At 40.9% G+C, this 12,162-nt stretch overlaps 1 gene segment (V, D, J or C); it reads right to left on the bottom strand.

Annotated features, from left to right (window-relative positions):
- LOC139661764 (Ig kappa chain V-III region MOPC 321-like) lies at window positions 1–11,284 on the bottom strand. The segment is given in 5 exon segments: window positions 1–425; window positions 1,403–1,436; window positions 1,880–1,893; window positions 10,625–10,933; window positions 11,041–11,284. Coding segments are annotated over 5 exon segments (741 nt in total).
- Between the last annotated feature and the right edge of the window lie 878 nt (window positions 11,285–12,162).

Raw genomic sequence — 12,162 nt, forward strand, 5'->3', positions numbered from 1 at the left:
AGAGAGAGAGAGAGAGAGAGACACTATAGTGCTGAGTGCAGACTGAGAGCAGTAGCAGAGTAAAACCAGTAGCAGAAGTCCCAGTGAGTCAGGTCAGGACTGGGAACACTGGTCTCTCCTCAGTGTCTCCGAGAGCGGAGACTGGGAGCCCTGGGTGGCCTCACAGGTCACAGAGCCCACCTTCCCCCACTGGTCTGCAGGGAGCCTCAGGGTGCTGCTCCAGCTGTAGCGGCCGTCCTTCTCCAGCACCCCGGGGCTCCTGCTCTCCTCCCAGCTGCTGCTGCTGCTGCTGCTGCCGTCCACCTTCCAGGCCAGCCTCCAGTCTGAGGGGAAGCCCTTGTTGGCCAGGCACATGAGCGTGGCCTTCCCCTGCAGCAGCTCCACGCTGGAGGGGGGCAGCACCGTCAGGGTGGGACGGACATCACCTAGGAGACACCAATCAGCTTAGAGGACAGGAAGGCTGCGGCTGTCAATCGATCACCAGGCGCTTTGACACCTTTACTGTGTGAGAGTCCATTTTCCCCTTTAAGGAGTTTCTGTCAGATGGTTTTTATGCTCCACCAGTCACTCACTCACACATTGTTTCACTTCCATTTAAGAAGCCTCTCATGCATATCAGCACAGAAAGAGTCCTCATATGACCAGGAATATATCAAACTACAGTGGAAATAAATTTAGCTGCATTTTGAAAATTTCCTCTAAATTTTCAAATCTTCTTTAACTGTATTTCATTTAAATAATTAGGTGGAAAAATATAAAGGAATCAGATTACCAATAGATTTTCAAATTTTCTATGATTCGGTTTACATGTTCAAAATAGAAATATATACTAACACATAGATTGTGTTGAAAAAAACTGTAAAAAAAAGCAACAGTTTGTTAGATTTAATGGTTTTGTACAGAAAAATTCTAAATTAAATGGCTACCATAACATGATTTCCATACACCAGTGTCCATCAAAACTGATTTAAATCATCAATTAGAATTAGCAAACTGTCAAAATAATGTTAAAGTAGGTTATATGTAAAAGAATGAGATTTGGCTACATTTTAAAACTTTGTTCTGCATTGAAACGCTCGTTACTTTAGTTTTTATTTGATTTACATTCATGGTAAAAGTGGAAAATTAAAAAGGAACCTGTCAACCCATTTCAAAAATAGTATTTTTTTTCTAAAGCTCAAACTGGTGATTTTTGACAGTCCAACAATGTGTAAAGACAAGTGCAGTAAAGCAGCTGTAAGTTAGACTCCATTTCTCCAAGCAGAGAAACAGAGAAAAGAAAAGGATACTATAAGTGATGTAAATCAACACACAAGATATTTATATCAACTTGTAAAATCCCAACACAGGAATTAAAGCCTTAATAAATAATATGATGTTTAAAATTTGTGCAGAAACTTACTTCCAACATCCAGTCTGGTTCCTCCACCAAAAGTCTTCCACAGTGATACAAACTCATTGAGCCGCCGTACAAAAACCTCTCACTCTAGAGAGACACGGCTCTCTCACTTTGACAACAACAAACTCACAAAAATCACTCTGTTTGTAAAATCTTGCTAGTTGACATAATAACTAGAAAAAATATCAAACTATGCCACAAATGTCCAACATTTGTCACTTTTGGTTTATATATTTTTACATGTGTTATTTTATTTGGTAGTGATATTTATTTCTCTAACAGTAAACTTAAAAAAGACAGAACAATTTGTTAAAAGGGCCTTTTTTAATATATCCAGCCAAGACTAGCTTAGATCTATTCTTAGTCAAGAGTTTGGTAAATTGATTGATCCATTTAGAAACAGCATGATCAGAGTAATCCAAGTCCCTGTTGGAGTCAGTCAGAGCATTTCCATAGAGAGCCACTTTGCATCAGCAGCACCATGCTCCAGTGCTCTGGGAGAGTTTATAGTCCTGAGAGTTGAACACTGGATGACTGACAGCTGTCCTTCATGACAACAGAAGCCACAGAAATCCTCCTCATCAAAACATGACTTTGATCTCCATCCTCATCTGGACTCTCCTCTGCTGCTGCTTCACAGGTAAAGTCCAGAGAATCAAACTCCTCTCCTCTATGAACATCCGTCCCTCTGAAATGAAGCGGAGAAAACCATGACGGTGGTTTCTGTTTTTGTCTCTGTATCCTCAGAGTCCAGAGGCCAGGTCACAGTGACTCAGCCTGGAGCAGTGAGGTCTTCTCCGGGAGGCTCCGTCACCATCAGCTGTCGAACCAGTCCCAAGGTTTATGTTGGTAGCTACCATGAATTAGCCTGGTACCAACAGAAAGATGGAGAAACTCCTACACTGCTTTTTTATGGGGCTAATAATCGAGCATCAGGGATTCCAGGTCGTTTTACAGGCAGTGGATCAGGGACTGACTTCACTCTGACCATCAGTGGAGTCCAGGCTGAAGATACAGGAGTTTACTACTGTCAGAGTGTCCACTATATAAATAGTCAATTTGTGTCAACACAGTGATAAAGCGTCGTACAAAAACCTCCCTCAGTCAGACTGAACAGAGACTGAACTGACTGCTGCAGCTGGAAGCTACTGCAGGGACTGATACAGTTCACTTAGGACACACACTGTAACCCCCCCCCCCACACACACACACACACACACACACACACACACACACACACACACACACACACACACATACACACAAACATGTTTAGTGAGCATTTATGATCTTTATGATAGTGTCATTACCAGTTTTCCTTCTGAAGTTAAAACAGTCCACCTCCCACCTCAACAACCTCAAAGTTCCCCCAAATGAAGAGGACAGTTCCAGTGAAGAAGCCCAATCAGACCCATTAAAAGCACAACAACATCTAGCAAAGTAAGCTGTCCTGATGCTGACCCCCAAACCACTGCTGAATGATCCAAACAGCTTATCCACGCTGGTCCTGGAATATCTGGACTGTCAGGATCCAAACAGATCAGGATGATCATTCAGTCAACTGGATCAGGAAGCCTTATTTAGATAGAGGAAAGTCAAGAGAGTCTTTTTCTTGAAGGAAGGGAATAGTTGGGTGAACACATGTATCTATTGTACAGACACTGAGTCAGGCCAGAAGAGGGGAATGTGGTGTGAAGCATTTTATACTTTTTGTCGGTGATTGTCATCACATCTGCTTCCTTTTGCTCTCTTCTTCTGTTTTGTTTTGTTGCAATATGATTTTTTTTTTTTTAAACTGCCAACCTGTGTAATGAATTTCAACATTATGCTCCACACACATCAAACAGAAATATTAAAAAGTTGAATGTAGGTTATGCCACAGTCTTTACATTTGCACTTTACATTAGGCATTAGAAAATAAAGCCAAGCAACTGGAAATACAGACAAGCACCAAGAACAAGGAAATGAGGGAAACTAAATATACTGAAAACAAGATGGGGCATTTCACTGACATGGTTTGTAACAATTAAAATTTAAAGGACAGTAGAGTTATAGACAAAATAACAAAAAAACAAAAACATTAAGATTAACGATGATGAAGAATATGCCGGGATTTAATTTAAAACTGGATTATATCGGAATCATACATGCAAAAACAAGAGGAATGGGTGAAAACAAATGACATTAAAAGCCTGAGTGTAATAAATAGTTCTATCTTTTTCTAAATAGTTAATGCTCCCAGCACTGAGGGGGAAACACCATGATATGCTCAGGACAGTTACACTTCACTGACTCTGTGTGTGTGTGTGTATGTGTGTGTGTGTGTGTGTGTGTGTGTGTTTGCATATCAGTCCTGCCTCTCTGCTCTCCACCCGTTAAGAGGCCAGTGTTGATCAGTGGCTGTCCAGGCCTTTCAGAGCCACTGACACGCCGGCAGCACGAAGATGATGTCACAGATTCTACTGCTGGGCACCCTGGGGCTCCTTGTTCAGGGTGAGACTCTCTTCTGAAAACTTTGCTTCAGGATGCCACCAGGTTTACCACAATGATGTTCTGCTATGATGGAGAAACGTTGAAACAACCAGCATTTACCTTCTTCCATCTATTCTCCATGTTCAAGAAATTATACTCTTCTGTTTTGATATTGATCATCTTTCTCCAAGCTGTTTTTGTCTCAATAACCCTTCTCCTCTTTTTCATATTTTCCAGATTCGTTGGGACAAATGATTGTTACTCAGTCTCCTGAATCTCAGTCTGTTGTTCCAGGACAGACTGTCTCTATCAGATGTAAAACCAGTTCAGCTGTTAGTGGCTGGCTCCACTGGTACCTTCAGAAACCTGGAGAAACTCCTAAACTCCTGATTTATCAAGCTACAACCCGTCAGTCTGGGGTTTCAGATCGTTTTAGTGGGAGTGGATCTGGGACTGACTACACTCTGACCATCAGTGGAGTCCAGACTGAAGATACAGGAGTTTACTACTGTCAGGAAGGTGGTCTAAGCTGGTCGCACACACACAGTGATACAACGTCGTACAAAAACCTCCCTCAGCTGGAGAGGAACTGATCTGACTCAACAGCTGCAGAGAAACTAAAACATTAGAGGTTTGACTGAAAAGACCGTTCATAGTAGCATACATTAATTACCTCATTACTCCCTGTGCTACAGTATGTTATTGAAATTCTAATCAAAATATTGTCTACATTAACCAAATCTGTTTAAGGAAAAATGAAAAGTTGCTACAAAAATGAGGTTTGGGGGTTACAATGTCAAGCCATCATTAGTTACAGATCAATCAAGCATAATAATAATAATGATAGTTTTATAATAATAATACTATTGTTATTATTATTATTATCATTATTATTGGTAGTAGTTGTAGTAGTAGTAGTAGTATTGGGAACTACTGCTTTATTCAAGTGATGTATTACAGTCTCTAGCTCCTCCACTAGCAGGCAGTAATGTGATGTCAACGTCAGCTGATCCCCTCTCTGAGAACTGTGCTTGCAGTTTTATTAACTATCAAAAGAGAAAGTTTTGTCTTACACATTTTCATTAAGTTTTGACTTCAGTGTCACTGTTTATTTTAACTTTTAATACAAAAAAATGGTTATATTCATATATGATTATATTCAGGCTCAGGCTCAGCATATATATTACGGTTGATAACTTAAATTAATTTAAACCAAGGACATTATGACATTTCAAATAAGTTTAGATTTTGCTAGAGCAATTACCTGAAAGCTGATATACTATGGTTGATTGAAACTGTGACAGAAAAAAAAATGGTCCAATCATGGACATGGTAGAAAAGTGATCAAACTGATCCACTTGGTCACTCTCTTTATTGAAGTGGTCCGTGTCTTCTCCCTCTTCATGTTGTGTGAATCATGAGACATCTCTCTCCAGATGGACTGCAATGAAAGAAAATGTGTCACATGACAGGGATTGTTGTTGTGTGGCAACAGCAATACGCACTTGGATCCAAGCCAGACCAGGTAATTCTGTTAAGTATAAATCACAGTCAAACAGTTTGGAATATGGTTAAATGACATGGTTTTAAATTTACAATGCTTTCAAAGTGAAATAAATTAATGTTTGCTCTTACAGGAAGACGATAAGGAAAAAAGAAAATTAGCAAGAAATGACACAGAGATTCTGAAGATGTTCACAATGGCCTTGAATACAAGTTTAACAGAAATTAAGCTATGCTCACCTGTGTCCTCAAGCTCCTACAACTCATATAAACTCCTACACTGCTTTTTTATGGGGCTAATAATCGAGCACCAGGGATTCCAGGTCGTTTTACAGGCAGTGGATCAGGGACTGACTTCACTCTGACCATCAGTGGAGTCCAGGCTGAAGATACAGGAGTTTACTACTGTCAGAGTGTCCACTATATAAATAGTCAATTTGTGTCAACACAGTGATAAAGCGTCGTACAAAAACCTCCCTCAGTCAGACTGAACAGAGACTGAACTGACTGCTGCAGCTGGAAGCTACTGCAGGGACTGATACAGTTCACTGAGGACACACACACACACACACAGACACAGACACACACGCATGGTTGGTGAGAATTCATAATGTTGTTCACAGTGTCTCTACCAGTTTGCTTCCTGAACTTTAAACAGCCCACTATTAAAACTAACTAATTCCCCTATTGATTGGCCAAACTTTCACACAGCTAGAAATCAGGAATCCAAATCATATCTTATAACCACCACCAACCACTTAAATTATCCCAAAAACCTCTGGAAGATTGTTAAATCTTTATCTCTGTCTAGAAATAATAATCTTCCATTTGAGATTTCACTTGGCTCTTCAGTCTGCCACATATAAATCTGATATGGTGAATAATTTTAATCAGCACTTTGTTGAATCCTGTTGTCTTTTTGAGCAAACTGCTTTCTCCCAGTCTTTTGTTCGCCCTATGGCAAAAGAAAACAATGGTGCATTTAATTATAGACCTTTTACCTGTGCTGAGGTGCTCAAGGCCCTCCACACCATTGATGGTGGCAAATCCTCTGGTGCTGACATATTTGAACCTAGTCTGTTAAAAACTGCAGCTGATATAATTGCAATACCCCTAACTCACATTTTCAATTTTTCAATCCAAACAAACACGATGCCTTCTATCTGGAAAATGGCTGACGTTCTACCACTGCACAAAGGTGGTGATCCTTCAAATTTGAATAACTACAGACCCATTTCTAAATTACCTGCACTGACAAAAACCATTGAGAGCCTTATAAACTATAATATTCTCAATAAAAACAATCAGGTTGTAGAGCGGGCCACAGCCCCATGTCAGCTATCATGAATGTTGTTAATGATGTGACAATAAACAGCACTATGCTTGTCTCTTTGTTGGCCTGTCCTGGCTTTTGACAGCGTTGACCATCAAAATCTCCTCAATAGACTGTATGATGTTGGGCTGAGTTCCAGTGTGGTTGGCTAACAGGAAGCATTGTGTCGCAGTTGATGGTCTGAAATCCACTTTTTTAAATGTTACAAATGGTGTTCCCCAGGGCTCGATCCTGGCTCCCATCCTTTTCAGTATTTATAAAAACAATCTTGATGATGGCATTGCGGACGCAAAAGCTAACTTTTATGCAGATGACGCTGCTCTTTATTCTCTTGCCCCCTCTTTAGACAGTGCTCTATCTAAACTCCAGCCTGCTTTTAACACCCTGCCGGAAAATTTTATTCAACTCCTACTTGTGCTGAATGCTGACAAGACCAAACTTATGACTTTTTCCCACACTAAATCTCTTACAACTCCCACAACTCACCCCATTATGGCTGCAAATGACATGCAAATTGAACATGTTACAAGCTACAAGTATCTGGGAGTCTGGCTGGATAAGGATCTTCAAAGAGCATATCATCAAGTCAAGCTTGGTTTCTTTTTTCAAAACAATTCCTGCTTTTCTCAAAACGCCAGGCAAAGACTAGTTTCCTCTACCTTCATACCAGTTTTAGATTACTGTAATATTATTTATATGCATGCCCAACTGTTATGACCCAGTGGGGGTCATGTATGTATGTATGTCGGCATATTCTGTTTTCTCTCTCTCTCTCCCTCTCTGTGCCCTCGCTGGAGTGTGGGTAATCGCTTGCAGGTGGGGGTTTTGCTATTGGATGAACCGGGTGTAGGGGTGTGTCCTGTGTGTTGATTGGCCTGTGGATGACAGCTCCAGGGATATAAGGCCAGAGGACAGCTGATACCATGGGCTCTGTCTTTTTCCCTGCTCCCAACCAGCCAGACCATGTTGTGATGCAGCTGCCAACTTTGTAACTAAGCTCCAGTAACTTGTATGCAGTTGCAGTATTTAAGGACCTTGAGTTACCTGTAAATACCTGTTCCAGAAGCAGCTCCAGGCCTGTAGGGGTGGGTAGCCTTTTTGTTTAAATTCTCTGTTTTTTCATGTTTTGTTTAGGGAGTTAGTTTAGCTACCTATGTTCTTTTGTTTCCCTTTTATTTTCGATAGGAAAGTTAGACCTGGTCTTGTATTCCTTTTGTTTGGTGTTTTGGCTATGCCCACCCTGAAGCAAAACGATTATAAAACGGAGAATAAACCTGCTGCTTCTGACTGTTATACCTTTTTTCTGGTCTTCTTGGGAGCGGGGAAAAGTGGAGAGTCATACTCATTTCAGTTGTGTCCAGTTCCCTAGGCTGGGTATAACACTCACTTTCCGCACTTAAGACTCTTGATTCCCTCTACCACTCAGCTTTACGCTTTATCACAAACCTCGGGTCATTAACTCATCACTGTGTCCTGTATCAGGAACTGATACAGGACACAGGAACTCACGATTGACAAACTGGAACCACCTGTTTCCTTTCATGGAAAGCAACAGGTGGCTTCTGTTGAAAAGGAGCTTCAGCAACTAAGGAAGGAGAAAGGAGAATGAAGGACAAACTGTGGGAGGTAATAATATCTGAATTTCCTCCCTTATTTGGAAGCACTCTCTTAGTAGACCCTGAACATACATTTTCAAAAAGGTAACTAGCAGCAGCAAAATGTAGTGCATATTTCACTTTGCCCTGTCAGCACAGTGCCTCTGTGAGTGTGCCTCTCATAGAGTCTAAGTAATAGTTTGATTTGGCTTTTCTCACCCCCGAGGTGCACTGATTCCTCTAAAGGCAAGCCAATGAGAACGGCCCCCAGTATGTCTAGCTAAGGCCAAAGCTTTGTTCCTTGAATGAAACAGTTTAGATAGATGGGAAGTGAACCAGGGGCTGGATCTATGCTTTATTCTTAACTTTGTAAAAGGTACATGTTTATTAACTATAGAATTAAATGAGTTTACAAAACGATTTAATACCAATTCAACATCTGGCATTTCTGATGTATAAGAAAGGTCACTGTGTTCAAGGTCAAGTAAAAAAGCTTAGTCATTGAAATTCCTGAGATTTCTTCTGGCAATTGTGCGAGATTTAGATTTGGGCAGATGGGTGTCTCTAATGCATATAACTGGGCAATGATCACTTATATCCAACGGGAGTACACCAGTGGCAGCATTTATGTGGACTATTTGTTAGAATAATATTAATCAAAGTTGACTTAGAGGGATCCTTCAGATTCAAGTGTGTAGGTTCAGAGATCAGCTGAGTAAGGCATAGATCTGTACACATGAGTTTAAAGTTAAGATCACCCAATACAATTATTTCAGATGACAGAAAAGGGATTCTCTGCAGCTGTTGAGTCAGATCAGTTCCTCTCCAGCTGAGGGAGGTTTTTGTATGACGTTGTATCACTGTGTGAACGAGCTGCTACGCTGCTGACAGTAGTAAACTCCTGTATCTTCAGTCTGGACTCCACTGATGGTCAGAGTGAAGTCAGTCCCAGATCCACTCCCACTAAAACGATCTGAAACCCCAGACTGACGGGTTGTAGCAGAATAAATCAGGAGTTTAGGAGTTTCTCCAGGTTTCTGAAGGTGCCAGTCGAGGGCAGCACTAACACCTGAACTGGTTTTACATCTGACAGAGACAGTCTGTCCTGGAACAACAGACTGAGATTCAGGAGACTGAGTCAGAATGATTTCTTCTGATGAATCTGGAAAATATGAAAAAGAGGAGAAGGGTTATTGAGACAAATACAGCTTGGAGAAAGATGATCAATATCAAAACAGAAGAGTATCATTTCTTTAACATGGAGAATAGATGGAAGAAGGTAAATGCTGGTTGTTTCAGTGTTTCTCCATCAGCAGAACATCATTCTGGTAAACCTGGTTGCATCCTGAAGCAAAGTTTTCAGAAGAGAGTCTCACCCTGAACAAGGAGCCCCAGGGTGCCCAGCAGTAGAATCTGTGACATCATCATTGTGCTGCCGGTGTGTCAGTGGCTCTGAAAGGCCTGGACAGCCACTGATCAACACTGGCCTCTTAACGGGTGGAGAGCAGAGAGGCAGGACTGATATGCAAACACACACACACACACACACACACACACACACACACACAGAGTCAGTGAAGTGTAGCTGTCCTGAGCATATCATGGTGTTTCCCCCTCAGTGCTGGGAGCATTGACTAATTAAATGATCCTCATGTACATGAGATTAATAGAAGGTCTTAATAAAGTGTCAGAGCATTGTCATCCTTGAAGAGACCACTCCCACACTCCCATCAGGACAGAAAAAATATTTATACACAGACAGAAATATTTATAGACACACAGGCTTTTAATATTATTTGTTTTCACCCATTCCTCTTGTTTTGTTTGTATGTTTCTTCTATGATCCTGTTTTTTATTATATCCTGGAATCTTGATCGTTCATCTTATTGGTTTTGATTCATTGTTATTGTACCTCTGTTTTTAAGAGTGGTTTTCATTACATTTTAATTATTAAACCATATCAGCAAAATGCCCCATTATGTTATCAATATATTTAGTTTCCCTCATTTCCTCAGGAGTTTCCTTGTTCTTGGTGCTTCTCTGTATTTCCAGTGGCTTGTCTTTATTTTCTGATGCCAAGGTTTCCTTCTACAGTCTGACACCACATTCCCCTCTTCTGGCCTGACTCAGTGTCTGTACAATAGATACATGTGTTCACCCAACTATTCCCTTCCTTCAAGAAAAAGACTCTCTTGACTTTCCTCTATCTAAATAAGGCTTCCTGATCCAGTTGGATCCTGACAGTCCAGATAGTCCAGATGTCCTCAGTGAACTGTATCAGTCCCTGCACGACGCTTTATCACTGTGTGAATAGACGCTGACTGTTGATACTGTGGAGACTCTGACAGTAGTAAACTGCTGCATCTTCAGCCTGGACTCCACTGATGGTCAGAGTGAAGTCAGTCCCTGATCCACTGCCTGTAAAACGACCTGGAATCCCTGATGCTCTGTGATAACCCCTATAAATGAGTAGTTTAGGAGTTTCTCCATTTCTCTGTTGGTACCAGGCTAAACATTGGTCACCGCTACAAGTGCCAACCTTCGGACTGGTTCTACAGCTGATGGTGACGGAGCCTCCCGGAGCAGACCTCACTGCTCCAGGCTGAGTCACTGTGACCTGGCCTCTGGACTCTGAGGATACAGAGACAAAAACATAAACCACCGTCATGGTTTTCTCCGCTTCATTTCAGAGGGACGGATGTTCATAGAGGAGAGGAGTTTGATTCTCTGGACTTTACCTGTGAAGCAGCAGCAGAGGAGAGTCCAGATGAGGATGGAGATCAAAGTCATGTTTTGATGAGGAGGATTTCTGTGGCTTCTGTTGTCATGAAGGACAGCTGTCAGTCATCCAGTGTTCAACTCTCAGGACTATAAACTCTCCCAGAGCACTGGAGCATGGTGCTGCTGATGCAAAGTGGCTCTCTATGGAAATGCTCTGACTGACTCCAACAGGGACTTGGATTACTCTGATGATGCTGTTTCTAGATGGATCAATCAATTTACCATACTCTTGACTAAGCATGTATGTAAGCTAAATTTTTACAAATGAATACAAACACAAACAAAAAGTTATTAATCTTGTAAATTTGGGGCATAAATTGAGAGTTTAGCTAGTTATTACATCAGCTAGCTAATTTTTTACAAACAGACTGATTTCGGTTTTTTTCACAGTGAGTGAATAAAACTAATTTGAATTTGTTAATTTATTTCTATCATAGTTTAATAAATTCCTGGTCATATGAGGACTCTTTCTGTGCTGATATGCATGAGAGACTTCTTAAAGGGAAGTGAAACAATGTGTGAGTGAGTGACTGGTGGAGCATAAAAACCATCTGACAGAAACTCCTTAAAGGGGAAAATGGACTCTCACACAGTCAAGGTGTCAAACCGCCTGGTGATTGATTGACAGCCACAGCCTTCCTGTCCTCTAAGCTGATGAAGGCCACCCTCATGTGCCTGGCCAACAACAACAGTAACACCGCTATTCTTAATATGTTAAGACAATAAAGACTTTTCCACAAAATCAGTTGTGTCTCCATGCATGGATATTAATAAAAAAATAACAGATGTTTTATGTTGCTTTCTTAATGGTAAGAGTGGTTCCATTAAATCCACAAAGACTGAGCTGGTGTCAGGGTAAAGTGACTAGGATTTTACAATTACTGGTGATAGTTTGAGATGAGTTTGAGTTATGTAATGATTATGTAATGCACACATCCAGTAAACACATCCACATCCAATAGATAGTGGGCTTGACTGGTATAATGCTGTATTCATATGATGGTAAAAAAAATAATTTAAAAAAAGGAATCAGAATCAGATGTATTTGTTGTATAATTGTATATTGCCTTTCCTGTGCT

Source organism: Centroberyx affinis, unplaced genomic scaffold (genome assembly GCF_046629955.1).
Source record: "Centroberyx affinis isolate AG114_WGS23_722 - 3 ecotype Tasmania unplaced genomic scaffold, CSIRO-AGI_Caff_v1 ptg003614l_1, whole genome shotgun sequence".
Classification (NCBI taxonomy): Eukaryota; Metazoa; Chordata; class Actinopteri; order Beryciformes; family Berycidae; genus Centroberyx; species Centroberyx affinis.